This window comes from Prunus mume, linkage group LG3 (genome assembly GCF_029339155.1).
Source record: "Prunus mume cultivar Tortuosa linkage group LG3, ASM2933915v1, whole genome shotgun sequence".
Taxonomy (NCBI): domain Eukaryota; kingdom Viridiplantae; phylum Streptophyta; class Magnoliopsida; order Rosales; family Rosaceae; genus Prunus; species Prunus mume.
In genome coordinates, this window is record NC_142700.1 from 619,476 (window position 1) to 638,587 (window position 19,112).

A 19,112-nucleotide genomic window follows, 5' to 3' on the forward strand; every position below is an offset into this window, starting at 1 on the left:
AACAAAGTATAGCCAATCGGCTGTACTAGTAAAATATTCAATATAATTTTTTTTATGGTTTTTTGTTGGAGCAGATAGCACGGCTTATGTAAAAGATTTGTTCTCATTAACACGTAAATCATCAAAAACATATGAAATCAAGCATTGCCACGTTACACGTATTTTAAAGCCCATTAAGGTTGGGCGGCTGACCAAGTATTATGCCTGGTACAGTATTGACATAAATCAGACTATCAGAATCATCACCAAGTTTCTTCGAGAAGAAGGGGCAAAAATATTCGCAGAATCAAATATTTTCATTAACAAATAAATTAATAAGGACATAAACAAGATTAGGCATTGTCAATCATATCCTATGATGGAGAGAGTAATAGATCATTTCATTTGGGCAAATTTAAATCCCAAATCGCTCAGTAAGAAGAACAATGAATTGTTGATGCAATTATTTAATTTTGACAATGGTTAAATTCAAATTCAGTCAACCGCTAAAAGAAATTGTTTTTGCCTTTTTATTTTGGGTTTGAAGCCCCCTTTGTATGACATTTGTGCAAAGCAGAAGTGGCATTACTGTTAATTACGGTTAAAGAATTGGGATATATCCCAAGTTTCCAGGAACAGCAAATCTAAAAAAACCTTTGCCACTGTGGCCACTTAGCATTCATGATGCTAAAAAGAACCTGCTACAGAGAGAACATAACAGAGTAGCTGGCTCGACTCTCTCTCTCAAACCAATAAAAAAAAGTATACTTTTGAACCGAGCAATCACGAGCCACCCCTGAAATCTCTGCCTTCGAATTCATCTTTCTACTGCTGAACGACCTAATCCTCCTTATCCTATCACAAACAAAACAACCGTGAAAATCTGCGTACCCCTTTCTCTCTTCATCTGCAAAATCTTCATTTTCAAGCATTCTCTCTTCTTTTGCTTCTAATCCTTGAAACCATGAAACCAAGTCATCTCCCTTTCCATGTGTTTTACTTTCATCACAAGCACAAGGTTTCGACTCATTCATTTTTCCTTTGATACACAACAATTGGCCTATCTTTTTCATGGAAATTAGTCTCTTGGTTATTCTATGTTTGTGTTTTTTCTCTGAGAAATTTGAAGCTTATTCCTTGATAACATCCCTGTTCCGTCACTTGATGAAAACCCACATATGTAATCCACTCTTCTTCGTGATCCATGTTTCGGAATCTGTTCATGCACTTCCTGAAATCAATTCACACGTTCAGAAGGAAAATACCTTTTGATTGTTTGTTTTGACAGAAGACTTGCCATATTTCATATAATAATACCAATTTTCCTTAAAAGGGCTTATTGAACCACCTCAGTTAGAACCCCAATGGCGGCCTCATGTTTCCATGCACTTGGTCTTCGAAAGTCAAAGAGCAAGTCTTTACCAAACCCTTCCTCGTCGAGACCCCAGTTCAATTCTGACATGGACAGCATGGAGAGGAAGAGATTTGATAGTTTGGACTCATGGTCTATGATATTGGAGTCGGAAAATGTGGAAACTTGGGAGGTGTCAAAGGAGGACCAGGAGGAGTGGACTGCTGATCTTTCTCAGCTGTTTATTGGCAACAAGTTTGCGTCTGGAGCACATAGTCGGATTTATCGTGGAATCTACAAGCAGAGAGCTGTTGCTGTGAAAATGGTGAGAATTCCAACCCAGAGGGAGGACACCAGAACCTTACTTGAGCAGCAATTTAAGTCTGAAGTTGCCCTGCTTTCACGTCTCTTTCATCCCAACATAGTGCAGGTAAGGTTTATGTTCCAACTCCCAAAACAAAAATTCATCTACTATTATTGGTAACATTAATTAAAGGTTTGCTTGCTTTCAAATGTTTAAAAAAGTTCATGGGAAATAGTGTATTGGAGGATGCTAGTTAGTTAACAAAGTCCCTTGGCTCTGCTCTGTACTACTAGTATTATCTATAGATTACTATTATAAATCAGAACATGTTAGTAAAAGTATAGCTCTATCTGTTTTTCCACTTCAGATTAGCGGAAATCGGTATTGATCCTCCTCTGTCAAACTTGGTTTGGTTTGGTTGTCTAGATGATCAAATATAAGAAAGACATCCTAAGAAATTTTGAGCAAATTAAATTATCTAGACTTTGAGGTTGGCTACTGCCTCACTGTTAGGCTCTTAATATGTAAATCCCACCTCTTCTTTGGCCTTGCCTTTAATCTCCGAGATTATATGTTGGTTTTATCATGTTGGCATATAATATATATTAGCATTTTAACTGGTGGTCTACTTTTAGACCCGGTGTAATCCAATAATACTCTGCATCAACACTTGCTCATGTGATTATCGAATATCTTGTTGCTAAATTGGTAAACTCTTTTTGTTCACAGTTTATTGCAGCTTGTAAAAAGCCCCCTGTGTACTGTATCATCACGGAATATATGTCACAAGGAACGCTGAGGATGTATCTCAACAAGAAGGAGCCATACTCTCTTTCAACAGAAACAATACTGAGGTTAGCTCTTGACATATCCCGAGGAATGGAGTATCTTCATTCTCAAGGGGTGATCCACAGGGACCTCAAATCCAATAACTTGCTTCTTAATGATGAAATGAGGGTTAAGGTGGCAGATTTTGGTACATCGTGTCTTGAAACACAGTGCCGGGAAACCAAGGGAAACAAGGGAACTTACCGTTGGATGGCACCGGAGATGATCAAGGAGAAACCTTGTACTCGGAAGGTTGATGTTTATAGTTTCGGGATTGTGTTATGGGAGCTGACAACAGCTTTGCTTCCCTTTCAAGGAATGACCCCTGTGCAGGCTGCATTTGCTGTGGCTGAAAAGGTGAGATGGTTATTCTCAAATTGCACATCCTTTCATTAGAGTCAAAAGATATTCCATACCATCTTTCTTGAAATATGCTTAGGTCTTACGCTTTTTTTATCTGTCTAACTAGATATATACTATTTTTCAATTCTGGATTTCTCATAATTTGGATCCTAAATTGTCTAATGGACTAAAAACATTCTAGTGAAAAATGTATTTGCTTTGAATGAACAGGAATTGTTCATTAATTAAGATGTGGTTTTGGTTATATATATGCTGCAATGCAAGCTGCTACATCAGTCTACATCTATGTAGGGGCTTCCAAAGCTCTTATAGAATAAGATTCCTATTTACAGTTGTTACAAGTGCGTAATCAATCTTTTGTTTGCTGCTACACGTGGAAAAAAAATAATTTGCTGAAATTGGAGGAAATAAGCATCATTTTATTTTGATGCGGCAGAATGAACGCCCTCCAATGCCGGCTAGTTGTCAACCGGCGCTTGCACACCTGATCAAGCGCTGTTGGGCAGCAAACCCTTCAAAGCGGCCGGATTTTAGTGACATTGTGTCTGCTTTGGAGAAGTATGATGAGTGTGTGAAGGAGGGCCTTCCTCTGACGCACCATTCCGGGCTGGTGAGCAGAAATGTTATTGAACGCTTGAAAGGCTGTGTATCCATGAGCTCCTCTTCTGTACCTGTACAAGCCTAAGTCCACATTATAAGGTATTGCTGTTGTTATTTCCATCATAAAAGGCTGTCAAATGAGTCAATGAATGAGTCCATTGTAATTTTAACATGATGTTCTTTTAATTATCTTATGTAACTGTATGTGAGGAATGTAAAAACTTCGATGTGAATGTTCAGATATAGAATTCTGAGTACTAAAGAAAAAGAAAAAAAAGAAGAGATTAGATTTGTTCTTTGTCCAACGTCGTTCAAATCAAAGCAACCAGATATAGAATTCCAATCACAAAAGTGAAATAGAATTCGAAATTCATTTGACAAACCATGAATGAAATGATTGATATATTGGTGAATAATAGAAAAATCTTACACGGTACGGCTCATGAGTCATGTGTTTAAGAAAAGAAAAGCATTTTGCTTTTTAATCTCGCATACATAATGGATTCCAATGGGTTTTTTGTTTTCTTACTTGGGGAAAAAGCATTTCAATTTGATACTGTGGACCAAAAAAGAAAGAATCTGCTTTTTGGCATTGACTAATTCATGCATGCATTATGCATATGCTGCATGCAAGCGTTTTGTTTGGGTTTAATTAAGTCTTAATAAGACTTTTGTGAAAGCTACAAACGAAATCAACGCTCGGTAAAACACGTCAGGTTGATATATATATATGTGACGAGTGGAGAAAAGCTCAGTTGCTATCTGCATCACAAACATAACGTGAACTTTAAAAAGTCTGCAACAAAAGCCAAGAGATGTTGTTCATTCTGAATTGTGGATGAGCATGAGCCTCTGCCTGCTCTTGCAGGTTTTATTTGAGGACTTCATCTAAATGTTAAAAGTTGTTGACCTTGACCCATTCAAAAATCCAAATCCAACTCTTATTATCTGCATTATCATCATAAGTGGTCTGAAGAATTTTGGATGGCTCACCAAGAAACAAATACATTAAATCATTTAGCCAAATGAAACGCATGAAAACAAAGCTAAAAAACGACACCAAGTGAAGTGAGCATCCGAATCTTTACATAAATTAAATGAATTTAAAACATCGCTTATACATAATAATAATAATAATAATGCAACTTTATTTTAGGGACCTATAATTTGCAACTTTATTGTTTTGTTTATAAATCCTTGAAGCATTATTCATTTCAAGAGTAAACTCAACTCACACCATCTTGAACTAAAGTTTGTTAACCACCTAATGGAAAACATGTATGGATGGGTTTAGTTTAACGATAAATCTAGACCGTCAAAATAACGCAGGAATCAGGCACATCCGAGGTTTTCCATGCTACGTGTACGGTGATGATACGTAGGTGCATGTTAAGCTATATGGTCGGGGAATATGTGCTGGAGGCACCGAGAGTTGGGCTAATTGTCCCCTTCTTTCGGTTCGGTATTTATTTATTGGCCCCAAACCAACCCAAGTTGTGCATTCCAAAGATACTCTCTCACTCATTTATTTTACCAAATTTTATTAGTTATTTTAAAAAAAAACAATCAGGGTGCAAAATTTCAGAGAATATATATTATTACAATATTCTGTTTCCTTTTTGAAAATTACCCAAATGCCCTTTTCATTTCGATTCGATCAACTGAATAATGCACTTTTCTTAAGGAAATGTCAAAGATGGATATGTTTCTCACTTAACGGAGAAGGCATGTAGTGCACATATATGCTTACAAGTGTCTCATTGTTGGTAATTAGGTGCAACTGTGCAAGGTTAATTAGAGTTAACAAAGTGCGTTTCTTCTTTAATTATGTTGTTAAAAAGTACACTTCCACTTAGAATATTTATACTAGAGTTACCAATAGTCCTTATCATCTATCTTTTCATTTTTGTCATAATTGTTTGTTTAAAGTACGTATGTGATTTCTTTCTTTTTGATAAGTGAAATTTAGTATAAAACTAAACACAAAAGTGTGGATGACCTTTTTCTTTCGGTTTGGTAAACTACAATTCTCCCTCACCTTTTTCCTCATCGTTTTAAGTGATTTCTCAAAAAGAAGCCGATTTACTCTCAATCAATAGAAAGACCACCCATTTTCCTTTCCCTATTTATAATCATTAAGCATCGATCGATTCAGTGCATAGTAGCCTTGTAAAGAAGTAGTTCATTATCAAAAGTATTGAGCTAGCATTACACCACCATATAAACTATAATCAGGTATTGCTTTAGCAACTTGAGTACAAACAATATAGGCAATAAATTTGGGGTTGATGTTGGAAAAGGGGTAAATTCGTCCACAAAAGGTGATGTTATATATTAAATTAATCAATTATGGAAGGAATAAATGGGCTTGGGGAACAACGAAAAGAAGGTGAGGGTTTGGACTGGAGTTTATAGTGGGGAACTCTTTTGGCTCCTTTGCTTTAATCGAAGCCTAACTTTTTTGTGTTCGCCTAGTGCGGTGCGACACCTACCTCTGCGACTGTGCGAGACACCAACCTCTGCGACTGTGCGAGACACCTACCTCTTCTCATCGCAAGTAGTTACGAGATTATGTGTTGGAATCAAAATTTGTGTATAATAATAAACCGGTAAAGTGATAGTTTCCAACATTATGTTGATGCCAAAATATGGGAAGCCAAGGCATTTGGAGATTTGGCAAAGATATGCTTTGACAAACGACGGGTCGTTCAACATTTTTGCAAGCAAAGAGGAAAGAGTCAAAAGAAGGAAAGAAGGAAAGAAGCCACCCCGTGCCGTGCTCTCATTCCAAAAACCTTTCAGGCAGGAGCTGATGAAAATAATAGATTTTTGCATGCACCATCAAAATAAAAAACACTCGGAGTCAGAGTCACAGTTGTTGCAAACTAATTTGTGATGACTCAAAGGTCAAAATTAAAATTACCCATTTTTGTTTACATGTACTTGAAAGGGTAATTTACGGCCAAAAAACAGAACAAAAGAAAAGACACATCATGAAGATATGGAGATGAAGATTAAGAAGAAGATGGAATTAACTAAACCCACCTCATAATTAAGTCATATTATAACTTAATTATTGCTTGATGTGGTCTTTGAGATTAGGGAAAACTTATTGGCTCCACACACCCCATATCCTCTCTCCAACAAAGCTCACAAACCTTCTCACTGAACCCTTCTCTGAGTCTTCTTCATCAACCTCTCCACCACCACCACCAGTCTCTTGATCCGCCATGTGAGCCTGAGCCAGCTCCTTCTTCTTCAAACTCAACTCGGACCGCTTCAGCTCACCCGATGACCCACCATTATGACCCCTCTTGTTCCTCCTCTCCTTCCTACTGTTATTATTATTATACTTTGAGTTTGCCTGCCCTTTACTCTCAGCCAACACCCCATCTTCAAAAGCATCGATGATCTCGTGGATCAGTTGCCGATTCGGCGACTCGTCCCATCTGACCCAGTAACTCTTGTAGCACCTGAAGCAGTCGCAGTTAAACCGCGCTGGGTGGTCACCGCCGCTCCCACTGCCTTTTGCGGCGCCCTTTTTGGCGGCAGAGGCTGCGGTGGACTTACGAGAACCGTACGATGATGATGACGAGGAGGAGGATGATAAGTTGATGGAGCTGTTGGAGCAGGAGATGAGGTAAGCCAAGACCTCTCTGTCCTCGGGCGACAGAGCCGCCGCGAGGGTGAGGATGGTGGCGGGAAGGAAGGCCAGTTGGTCTGATATGATTGGCGGTGAAGGATGAACCGTGCCTTTCCGGTAGAGCTTCTTCATGGTTGTTGTCTATTGGTGAATCAAAGACTTACAGTTGATGACGATGAGGTTCAGAGAGAGAAGACAGAGGGAGAGGTTTTGGCCTTTGAAGGGTTGCTGAGGTTTTATTCATCAGAGAGAGAGAGACGCATTGGAGTTGGTGTTGGGGTGATGTATGAAATTACGAAAGTTGGGTTCTGATTGGGGGCAATGTTCACGTGCAACGCAGGACTACTTACTATCTGTACATGCAGTGTCTCAGAGTGCGTGGATAGGATTACTTGGACGGTTGTGATGTTGTGGGACCAGCTTACCTTTGATTAGTCTCTCTCGGTCTCCTCCGTGTAAGTAAGTAAGTAGGGGTTGGTTGGGGCTTTGAGCTCGGCCTTATCTGTGGTGCTACAGCCCAGGGGGATGAGCCTGGACCTCTTGTTTTTTTTAAATAATAATAATTTTTTTTAAATGAAATTTTATTTATTTAATCCTTGTTTTATTTACAGTTGAACCTGACCCTGAACAAAGCTGTACGAGGTAATAGTTTATTTAAATACAAATGCTTTCAATGAATTCTAAGGCTTTGTTAACTAAACTGGATTAATCAATCAAGCAATAAGATACTTTATTTTTTTATAAAAAGATAATGCCATTTTGACTGTGTCAAAACGAGTTTAATAGATTGCAATTTGCAAGTAGAGTGTCAAATTTCTGATATGATGTGTAAATTGTAATGGCGTGCATTTTGCTCTACATTTTGTTGACTTGGAATGGAAACTAACTCATGTCTCACTCACATCACACTCTGTGTTTAGACATCTCAAATGGGCAGCATATGATCAGACAACATCGTATATCCAAAGTTTTTGAACTTGACACATCATATCAAAATGTAGAGCAAAATGCACGCCATTACAATTTACACATCATATCAGAAATCGTCAAAGGAATTTACATGCAAATTCCGAAGATTGCAATAACAATGATAAATAGAGCAAGTCAAGGTCTGCGCTAGCCATGAACAACTTCTTATTATGGCATTCCAGTTTCCCCCCGATCAGATTCAAGACAATGCAAATTTGACATAAGGGCAAAAGGTAAAATATGAGTCAGATAAAAATGGGAATTTTGAATTCTCACATTTATAATGATCAAACACCAAGGACCTATGGCTATAATTATAAAAGCGAAAACCTTCAAGAAGAACTTGGTAGACGAGCTTTAATCCATGATTCCAGGTGCTTGAGCTCCTCATTGCTTATTGAATGGCCAAGACCAGGATAAGCCTGCAATTTACAACCAGTCAAATTTTCGGAGTTGCATACAAGTGAAGTGTGCATTTAAGAAGTCTTGTGTTGCTTTGCATAAAATACCTTAAACTCACAGTTTACACCAGCTCGTTCGAGGAAAGGGGGACCTGCTTGTCCAGCTTCAAGAAATACTGTTCTGTCTGCGATCCCATGAGACCACAAAATAGGTGTCTGCACATGTAGTAATGATATTTAGGTAATCAGATGGCTGTATCACGCGACAATTCACAAGAAAGCACCAGTTCATTTCAATCACATTTAACATTGAGACCACAATAGTTTTTCTCTTAGATTAATAGGAGAGAGGACGCCATATAATAGGAACTCACAGACATTTGATTTCATTAGACAGAAATCTTACAAATGGGACAAAGTCCATGACGATGACAATGATGAAATCTATTACCAGATATGATGGTATCACTATAATAGATGGACAAGCACAGTTTGATTTTGAATTCTCCCAATGACAAGTGATAAATTATTGATGCACAACACAATAACAGAAACTAATCCTGATTGAAAACAAAAGAGATTGCTGCATGGCACTATGTTAGTGAGACGTCATAGATTTCTGAAACGTACCCTCTTTGCTTCTGGTGGGATTTGTTCTATTATGGATGAACTAAAAGGAACCCATCCACTAAACACTGCAGCTCCTCCAAGAGTTTTAGGATATAGCAGAACACTTGCCAATGTCAAGGCACCTGGTGAAAAGGTTGTACTTGCAAGTCAGTAGCAACAAAGAAATCAATTGTGCAAGTGTTTCTACCCGTGTATACGTAAGTGCATAGAGAAAGAGACAGACCCCCTTGGCTGAATCCACACACAAAGACATTACTAGGATTTGTGCCAGCATCTATCTCCTTGTCTATCATCTTATGCACACTCTTAACTGCTTTGAGCAGGTCACTTTCATTGTTTGGAGAATTCTGAAACATGTAACAGTATGGTCTTCAATAAACAACAAAGTATACAAGCAATTTCATGAGAACAGGTTCAAGTGGTAGAGGGTGTCAGACCCCCTTTTCATTTGAATTCATAACATGAATGCAAAACAGAAAGATTTAAGCAGGAGAAAAAAAATAAATTATATTTTGAGAGGCCAATGGCCTTTTCGACAGCTCCTCTGGCCTTAAGAATACGGGTGGAAGGGTGAGATCAGGGGCTTAATATTATCTGGGCATGAGTCTACTGCAAATTATCAAGCATATTTAAATAAATAAAGGGAAGAAACAGAATCATAACTTACAGCTGTTACAGGAATCTCGCCAATGTCAAACCATGAAGGCATCCTAGCACCATCTACAAGAACAAAGTTATGCCTTAGATCAGTATACTGAATAGCTCTAGATCAAGTTATGCTCTTTCTATGTATTTATCAGCACAAAGGCATCTTTCACTCACAAAAAAAAGAAAAGAGATTCCTGCACTTTCAACAATGACCGCAGTCTCCACTTTAATTTGAGACCCCAATTCTAAAAGCAATAAAAGTTACGTATTGAAAATCAAGATTGAATGCATCATAGACTCATAATGCGTTTGATAACAAGGGACTACCTAGCGTGCTGCGTGAGGTTTTCTTTAAAGTCAGGAAAAAAAAGGAGACCCGCCCAGGCCGCCTAGGCGGAATTTTCGAACTTCATGTAATTCAAGAGCTATCTATAACAATCCTTCAAAACGCAACTAATAGCAACGGTAATTAAATTCTCCAGAAGAGCATAACCCTCAATTACATAAACATACAAAAGTAATATCATAAAAAAAAATAAAAAAAGCTAATTCAAAATTACATATTAAATTACAAGTATCCGGAAATTATGACTGTAAATGTAAACTTACAATTGCATGTCACTGGGTTTGATGGAGCAGATGGGAAGGACCATATAGTGTTCCTAAACTCAGGCGAAGTGAAGAGGGTCTTGATGGGCTCGTTGGCTGGGCCTGAGTCACCCAACCCATGAAGCCACAGAACAAAGCTTCGAGCCATTGACGCTGGTCTTGGAGATTGATTTTGCCAGGAGAGTAGCAGCAAGAAGATGGTGCTGCTTACGGTGACCAAAAGCACAGCAATTGGCTTTGCTAAAAGCCAAAGATTCATGCTTGATCATCAACCATGGGGCTTAGCATTCGCAAATTTGGGGAGATGGATGTGAAATTACCAGAATTACCCCTGTCTCTTTGGGGCCTGTCTCGGCACCTAACCCCGCTCCAGTCCAACAAAAATGTCTTGAAAAAAGGGAATTTTATTATTTCCCACCAAAAAAAATTATTTTCCTTTAATTGCATACGTGGCATAATTCTATTGGTCTACAGATCAACACGGTCGAGCAGATATTATTGATCTCTCTCTGACTTGAGCGCGCTACAGAGCTAGAGAGAGAATATTAATGGCGGCTTCGAAGCTCCAAGCGCTGTGGAATCACCCGGCCGGCCCTAAAACCAGTGAGTCACAGTCACTCCAATCTCACGCCTGAATCATCCTTTTCTCTAATTATTTTTATCCGAATTTCAATTTTAAAATTTTTATTTTCTGTTTTGCGCGATTTAGGTCTTTTTCTTTGGATAGAGTTAACCCGTCCCTAAAATGAATCATACCGTTAACTATCTTCTGGTGAAGAGACCCAATTGAGACTTATCCTAGAAATTAGAAGTAGGAGGACTAGTTGTTTCTTCCCTGCAAATTTTGTTCATTCATTGATTGATTTTTTAAAAACTAAAGTGCGTTGACGTTGTCAACAAATTTCTGTAGTGCATTGCATTAAAAAAGAAAATTACTAATGGAAATGATCTTAAAGGAGAACTGAGAGTTGGATTTCTGAGCTAACTTCACTTGGTTAGATGGCTTTCACAGGTTTAGAATAACCATTTGTTTTGTTTGCATTTGAATTTTTTTTTTTTGGTGGTCGTGTGGAAGTTTGGAACAAAGCATTGTTTGGAACAGAGCTTTGGTTGAAACCAAGTTGGCTGCTAATATATTGATAATTGGGAAAAACTCTGCTACCCTTTGGAGACCACCTAAAACCAATCTATATAAACTCTGCTATATTGATAATTATAATGCTATTTTTTTACGGATAGTGATTTGTATTAATTAATTACTCTGTTATTGCATTGCAGTTCACTTTTGGGCACCCACATTTAAATGGGGCATCAGCATAGCTAATGTTGCTGACTTCGCTAAACCACCTGAAAATCTTTCATATCCTCAGCAACTAGGTTTGTTTGATGTTGTATACAAGTACTACTGTAAATTTGGAGTCATTTTTCTTGTACGACAAGCGCTTTAAGATACAAATTGAGTCACCTCAATGTTGTATTCTTCTCACTTTTCTTTTTCTTTGTCTCTTTCAATATTGTTACACAGCGGTTGCATGCACTGGAGTTGTCTGGTCACGCTATAGCACTGTCATCACTCCGGTAAGCACAACTGTTGATATAATATTCCTGCCTCTAGCAGATCACAAGATTGATGATAATAACTCTGATCCAGAGAGTGTCAAACAGCTACTTCTGTTTGAAGTTTACTTAACACCAACTTTTATTGAATAGTTTATAAAATGAATACATATACAGGTTGTGCTTTTGCTTCAAATTGTAAATTTTGTTGATCATGTGAACTTGGAACATATCTTATGTAGATTTGGTGTGTAGTGTACAATCAATGATGTAATTAGGTTTGCTTGAAATGATTGATGTGCTAAATTGTAGTTGTGATCACAAGTTCAATCCAAACTTTTTACTTTCCAAAGGAAGATTGGTTCGAAAATTTTATTTCAGGTTTATGTTTGTCAACTTTGGAGTTTTCTTAAATGATTAGAAAGACCTGCTTTCGGTAAACTTGTGAGCTCCATGATAAAGTAATGGTGGCATGCCTCTGGATCCCTCCAAAACCTTAAACACATAAGATAATAGTCAAAATAGTCATACATGTTCTTTGATGTGGAAATAGAACAGAAAAAAGGGACCTGGTTGCAGGTAAAAGGAGTAAAAGTGCTTGTGTTAAGGATAAGTCTTTTGGTTCTCTTCTTGATTCTGTTATTGGAGCTTTCCTGGATGGATTTTCTGCTGGATTTTAAGTTTTGGTTTCTGTAATTTATAATTGCAGAAGAACTGGAATCTTTTTAGTGTGAATGTAGCAATGGCAGGGACAGGCCTCTACCAACTTTCTCGTAAAATACGGTAAGTTCAATTTGATGTTATTTGTTTTGATGTGGAATTTTGGTGATTATTCAAGGATAGGATCTTATCAAATGATTCAGTAAACAGTGCTTGTTATCAATGGTTTAATTGGAATTAATCAAAATGTTTTTATGAGTTTGTTCCATCATAACCTGAACATCTCTACGACACAATCTTCTATATTCCAGGCAAGATTTTTTCTCCGAGACAGAAGCAGCTGCTGCTGAAGAATGATGACGAAAATTGTCCTGAGCACATCTTCTCATGGGTGCAAAGGCTCATGTTGCCTACTTCCCTTCCGTTGTATTGAATTCAATTTGGTACCCCTGATTTACGGTTGCCTTCTTGGAGATCTTTGGATAGTCAGATGTGGTACGGGTATTTGTACTTCTCTGTTGTTTGTCATTTTGCAACTGAAAGTTAGTGGATAGTTGAACACCAAAAGTCCCTAATTTACCAATAATCTCTTTTCTCCAAAACTCTCTCTTCTTTTTGGGGTCCGAACTCCTTTCATTTGCTCTACATTTTTGTAGCTCCGCGCAGTTCATATTCCCTTCCCCCATTTCCCCAGGTTCTTTTGGTCAATCCAAAATATTGGCTTTGTCGCAATGAGAATTGGGTTTTTCTTCTTTATTAGAACCCTAAAAAAAACTTGAAAGTATGATTAACCCGCTGACCAGCTTAAATTAACTCCAAACTTCGGAATCGTATTTTTTTTATTTGGTCGAAAGTCCCAGTAAGGTAGGTAAAGAAATATATGCAGCTCCTCTTTGTTTCTGTTGTACCAAATCCAAAGAGAGAGGGAGAGAGAGTACAGCCGTACGGCTATAGCATACCCGAATATAACGTATAGCCGGTCGGCTATACTATTTAAATATTCTAAAAGAGTATAGCCGGCGGCTGTACTACTTAAAGAAAGCAATATATTTCCAACGTCTAGCCGTACGGCTATACTATTTAAATATCCAAATATATTTCAAGAGTACAGCCGGGCGGCTATACAGTCAAAATATCCTAATATATTTAACATATAGCCACCGGCTGTACTAATTAAATATTCGAATATAGTTCCAGGGTATACGGCTATACTATTTAAATATCCAAATACATTTCGAGTGTACCGCCGCGTGGCTATACGGTTAAAAAAATCCTACTAATAGAGTATAGCCGTGCGGCTGTACGATTTAAATATTCGAATATATTTCCAGAGTATAGCCGAACGGCTAGACTATTTAAATATTAAAATATATTTCAAGAGGACAGCCGCGCGGCCATACTGTTAAAATATCCTAATATATTTTGCGTATAGCTGCGCGGCTGTACGAGTTAAATATTCGAATATATTTCCAGAATATAGCCGAACGGCGATACTATTATCCAAATATATTCCAAGAGGACAGCCGCCCGGCTATACGGATAAAATATCCTAATATATTTATTATATAGCCGCCCGGCGGTACTTCTCTGTTCACCTTCGTCAAGATGTTGGAGTAGATCGGGTTGCCCGCAAAACCATCACTGAGAGGGAATACTTGGGCGGTTGACGCCTCACACTGTCAGGGATGTACTTCTCAGTTCACCTTCATCAATCGCAAGGTTCATTTTTTATGCTTCCCTCCATCTCCGATCCAATGACCCATATATGAGTTCTTGACAAGTTCTTTTGTTTATTCATTACCCATGCCTCAAAATTTGAGTTTTTTTTATGAAGTTTATATGTGAACTCAACCGTGATTTCGATACTGCACTTCGTGGCTTTCCATTTTGAACCTTGTGGACACCGTCGTAGATTGTTTGTTTTGTACAGGCCCATGATTATTTCGTTTAAGAATGTACTGGGGATTTATAGTTTGTGTTGTGCAAAGAAATGTGTTCTAATTATATAAAGGACTTGTTTTCCAACTTGAGCTTATTTGCAGGTTATTCTAGGATTGAATGTGAATTTCTTTCTAGTCTCTGAGTCTTTCTGATTCTTGGTTATATGCAATGTGGAATTTCAGCATCATTGCCGGAGGTGTGGGGGCTTGTTTTGCAACAGCTGCACCCAGCAAAAAATGTTTTTACGCAGGCAAGGTGATTCGCCTGTGCACATTTGTGAGCCTTGTGAAAAGCTAGAAGAAGCAGCACGCTTTGAGAGACATGGGCACAAGACTAGAGCTGGGAGAGGTGCCATCTTGATTCCTTCTAAGGTTGTTAGTTCATTTGTTGTTGTGTTGAACATTTGTCGGTTCTGTCACCAGTTTTGCTAGTTTTGTGATTCTGCCACATGCTTTTTTGCTGAATTATGGTATAGACAGATTTTGTTGCACTTGCATCATTTTAATGGCAGACAGAAAAAGATTGAATTACTCTACCCTTTGATGGTTCCTTCTGTATCTAACCTCTGGGAATGGTACTAACATGTAGCAATAATAAGACCTAGTCTTTTTTTTGTTGACCTTCATTTCATTAAGTAAAAAGTATCAAAATATAGAGTCAAGATAGATCACTATCTATCACATACCCCTAATTTCGCATTTTAGCTAATCCTTACGTTACGTCTCCTGCTTGTCTATGTGAAACAATCTAACTTTCTGTGCAGGCAGTTTGAAGTTGACATCAAAGCCTGAGGATGAAGTTCTGAACCAAATTCTTGGTAAGGATAGGAAGGAGTCAGAGCAAGAGTCTAACAGTAATGTGGTTGCTAGTATGCAGCATTAAGAGCATGGGGTGGGAGAAATACATAGAAGTCTTTCTGTTGATGAGCCTAATCATTTACAGAGTGGTGATGGATCTGCTTCTCCTGAGGAGTTGCGTCAGCAAGCTTTGGATGAGAAGAAGTATAAAATTCTGAAGGGAGTAGGAAGGTCTGCGGAAGCATTAAGAGCATGTAAGAGAGGGAAGGAGCTTGAGAGGCTGGCCGTATAGAAGAGCATGCCACTGAAATTGCATCAAAGTTAAACTGGTGGTACATCTCTGTTAACATGCCAACTATTATAATTAGCATAATCACGCATGAAACGACATAGCAAGACATTTCAACTGGTGTAATCAAGGAACTAAAGCATAGTAAGACTAAACTTTACCATAGTTCTTGTTTAATAAATCAAAAGTTTAAAATCCCACTACAATTTCCAAGTACAACATCTCCTGTCTCAGAAGTAAACAAAAATGGCCGCGGAAAAAAATTCAATCATTTCAATGTTGAAAGTATAAGTTTTGCATCTTATACCAAATGGGTGCAATTTGCCATCGGCTAAACAATGAAACATCAAATGAAGACTAGTAGTACATGCGTATGCCACTGAAATTCACTTGCCCTATATGGCCATAGGTAAAATATAAAGCCAAAGGGAAAACTGAATTCAGAATTAGACACCAACAAATTAGCTCCTCCTTTGAAGTTTATGAGTGCCATTTTTCGAAGACCTCCAATCATAGGCTCACCAATACTTGAACCTACTTTTGCAACTAACCATTTCTGGTTTGTTCAGTATTTAGAGCAGAACCATTATCACTTTCATGTGCATTCAAGCCCAAACTTAAATCCAAAGTGCTTTCATTCAGATCTTGGCATACTACCTGATTATTGTCCTGAGAATGAAACCAAAATACAAGTTATAGTCAATAGAAAATGAAATCAAACCCATTTGATTTCTCTTGGAATTCTACTGCCAATATGCTTTCCTCAATTTCCTATATAAAGAACGAAAATTAAATGGAATCCCTCCACCAGAAAAGTCCAGTGCCCATATAGACTGATAATAGTTCACCTTTTATACAGAAAACCTAACCATCAAGTTTTCCTCCTTCCCAAAAATGTCCATATTCATCAGTCAATTTAGGTTTTCCATATACATCAATGCACGTAATAAGCACGTTGTCTCCATTAAGCAAGAAATGGTAGGAAACAACATAAGCATAAAAATAGTTACAAACATTTTACCTCATTTTCTTCCATAGGAACATCATTAATGTCAGGTTTCTCATCTAAAACCTCATTCTTGGGAGTGGCCTCTGTTTCAGTTGGCTCATTATCGATAGAGTTAGATTCATCTTCAACCTGTTCTGCAGCCTCAAGTTGCTGTTCTTTCAGTAAAGCAATCTGCTTTGTCAAATGGCCAAAGTTATCATTCAACAGAAAACCCCAATGAAATCACACAAAATAATTAAGAAAGTCGAATTGATTCTATCCAGTTAACCACATTCCAATCTTGGAAAACTAATGGTTACAGCACAATGAACTCAATACCATTACAATCATAAGAGTCATCCTTTGTAAAACATATGTTCCTCCAATAATCCACTAGAGCACACGAACAAGCATAGAGAACCTCTACGTTGTTGTTTTCAACTGTTATACTCACTCCAAGCACAAGTACACAACATCACAAACTCAAGTTTGACTACTTCATGGTACCTCCCTATGCAAGTACTTTCCTAACTATCCAGTGTAAGTAAACCACCTCTTTTCCCTCCAGAAGCTCACCATAGGAATAAGATGATGACACCAATTTCCAATGAGGACAAACACTACTAATTTTATAAACATAGCTGGCTCCTAAATTAGGATTCAGTCAAGCAAGCACTAATGCAGATTCTGGGAAAATAACAGATCCCCAGGAACACCACAAAGGCATTAACATATCAATGTTTTCTCTGAGTCTTGCTTATCTGCAGAGATAAATCTAGATCTTAACATAAACCGTAGAAATAAGCACAGTAGACGTGTAAGCTTTTGATTATCAAATTGCTCCATAACTACATCCTTATCGATGTGTAGTAATCAAAACGTCATCACTGCTTTTACCAAAGTTATTTTGCTACTGACCACTTAGGAATGGCTGGAAATTCTTTCCCATACGCTAAAGTTCAGCAAGATGCCAAAAGGAAAATTGAAAATAAGCAGTAGAGCATTCTCTAGAGTATAAAATATCAAAGTAAACCCCAAAAACCCCCTCTTGATAACGGAGATTGAATATCAACTTTGTGAGAACGCTAACTGCATTTTGTAATCACTACAACCCTTAACATCTTATCTTTTATCAAAGTACTAAAATCATTTATTACTAAAACAACATTCAGCTTAATGTCATATAAATTCGTCCACAGTAGCTCGTCTCATATATTAACAGTAACCGTTGCGTCCTCTACTTGAATTACAAAATCACTAATCATAAAGCAACTCAAGAAATTCATAATGTGAAAACCACAAGTTCCGACTTCTCCTCAAATCATACTACTACTAAACACAAAACTCTCTAATGAGCTAATTCTTTTTCAGTTTTAAATGGATGATCGTGAGCTGCGGTAAGTATGACTCACAACATGAGTGTGAGCATTAAAAAATATACACAAACAAAATGCAATAACAACTCTATTGTATTAGTAGCAAAACTTCAAATAGTTCCTTTACAAATTACAAGCTAAGCTAAGCCACCACTTTAACTCGACTAAGAACTCAAATTCAAATTGTACAATTGAGTATAACCAATAGTCACTATAACCTATCATTCCTTTTTAAACTAAAGGACAAACATTAATGCAACAAATCACGAGATCCTCGCTTATCAGCCCCCAAAGACATTAAAAGCAAACATAAACCCATAAATTCCAATGTGTCTAATCAACCCAAAAAGACCTCCTTTCCAAAGATCCTGAAACCAAACCCTAAATTATTATTAACCCCAAGAAAACACATAAAGAATTCAACTCAATCACCCACAATGCTTTCATTAAACGACTAAAAAAAACACCCAGACAATAATCAGCCCCAAATCCAAGAATACCAAGAGAATTAAACAAAAATTAATAAAAAGTGTAAAGAAGAAAAATTTACAGCAGCCAGTTCACTATCAGTGTCACATTCTGTTCCTCGTCTTTGTCGCTTTTTCCTCTTTGCGCCCAAGTTTATCAATTTGCCGTTCAGTTTCTGTTTGAACAGTAACCCGAAAACAGAAGTGCAATGCTTCATTCCATATGTTTTTTATGATTTATGTGTTCATCATTTACAGAAGCTGTGCCATCTGCTCCCACAAAAATCCATGGGTAGAAGGGAGCTGTTAGAGAATACAACGAATCGAATGCGCGGTAACTGTTGGAGGAAATGGGCTCAGCCCGATTTAAGCCGACAAGTACATAACATAAGAGCAAGTTGGGCTGCGGGATAAACCCTGTTTGGAAGAATGTCCTCTGCAGATGAGGAATTGGACAAAAGTCGGATGCTAGTTCAGAACTTTTGATAGAAGGTTTCCCGATGGCATTGGTTAGTAGATCCTGACTAGTAGGAGGTGTTGATTCATCTTGCCTTTCTCCAGTTGCTGGCTGGTTTGGGTTTATTTATAAATTTGTAAATATAATATATAAATAGTATAGTCGCCGGCTATACTGTAAAAATACATTCGAATATTTTAATAGTTTAGCCGAGCGGCTATACTTTACTACTATATTACAATATTTAAATAGTAT

At 37.7% G+C, this 19,112-nt stretch overlaps 5 protein-coding genes and 1 long non-coding RNA gene across 6 annotated transcripts; 3 read left to right on the plus strand and 3 right to left on the minus strand.

Annotated features, from left to right (window-relative positions):
- Nucleotides 1–720: 720 nt before the first annotated feature.
- HT1 (Protein kinase superfamily protein) lies at nt 721–3,717 on the plus strand. Its single transcript, XM_008229279.3, has 3 exons — nt 721–1,760; nt 2,364–2,819; nt 3,262–3,717. Exons 1-3 carry the CDS (start codon nt 1,344–1,346, stop codon nt 3,508–3,510), a joined length of 1,122 nt encoding a protein of 373 aa, XP_008227501.2. The 5' UTR covers nt 721–1,343; the 3' UTR covers nt 3,511–3,717.
- Nucleotides 3,718–6,300: 2,583 nt separating this feature from the next.
- On the minus strand, nt 6,301–7,462 carry LOC103327009 (uncharacterized). The gene has a single exon (XM_008229277.3). The coding sequence runs from the start codon at nt 7,198–7,200 to the stop codon at nt 6,535–6,537; it is 666 nt and encodes a 221-aa protein (XP_008227499.2). The 5' UTR covers nt 7,201–7,462; the 3' UTR covers nt 6,301–6,534.
- Nucleotides 7,463–8,066: 604 nt separating this feature from the next.
- LOC103327008 (putative carboxylesterase SOBER1-like) lies at nt 8,067–10,694 on the minus strand. Its single transcript, XM_016793253.2, has 7 exons — nt 10,326–10,694; nt 9,736–9,788; nt 9,292–9,415; nt 9,069–9,190; nt 8,547–8,654; nt 8,368–8,459; nt 8,067–8,198 (listed from the first exon to the last, which is right to left on the minus strand). The coding sequence occupies exons 1-6, from the start codon at nt 10,582–10,584 to the stop codon at nt 8,370–8,372; spliced, it is 756 nt and encodes a 251-aa protein (XP_016648739.1). The 5' UTR covers nt 10,585–10,694; the 3' UTR covers nt 8,067–8,198; nt 8,368–8,369.
- A 75-nt stretch (nt 10,695–10,769) lies between these two features.
- LOC103327007 (mitochondrial pyruvate carrier 4) lies at nt 10,770–13,144 on the plus strand. Its single transcript, XM_089049313.1, has 5 exons — nt 10,770–10,928; nt 11,604–11,702; nt 11,851–11,903; nt 12,592–12,665; nt 12,854–13,144. The coding sequence occupies exons 1-5, from the start codon at nt 10,874–10,876 to the stop codon at nt 12,897–12,899; spliced, it is 327 nt and encodes a 108-aa protein (XP_088905439.1). The 5' UTR covers nt 10,770–10,873; the 3' UTR covers nt 12,900–13,144.
- Nucleotides 13,145–14,082: 938 nt separating this feature from the next.
- On the plus strand, nt 14,083–15,832 carry LOC148918343 (uncharacterized). Its single transcript, XR_016125625.1, has 3 exons — nt 14,083–14,261; nt 14,666–14,854; nt 15,247–15,832. It is a non-coding gene; the product is annotated as an uncharacterized LOC148918343 (long non-coding RNA).
- On the minus strand, nt 15,715–18,978 carry LOC103324462 (uncharacterized). Its single transcript, XM_089049314.1, has 3 exons — nt 18,484–18,978; nt 16,591–16,749; nt 15,715–16,238 (listed from the first exon to the last, which is right to left on the minus strand). Exons 1-3 carry the CDS (start codon nt 18,616–18,618, stop codon nt 16,116–16,118), a joined length of 417 nt encoding a protein of 138 aa, XP_088905440.1. The 5' UTR covers nt 18,619–18,978; the 3' UTR covers nt 15,715–16,115.
- Between the last annotated feature and the right edge of the window lie 134 nt (nt 18,979–19,112).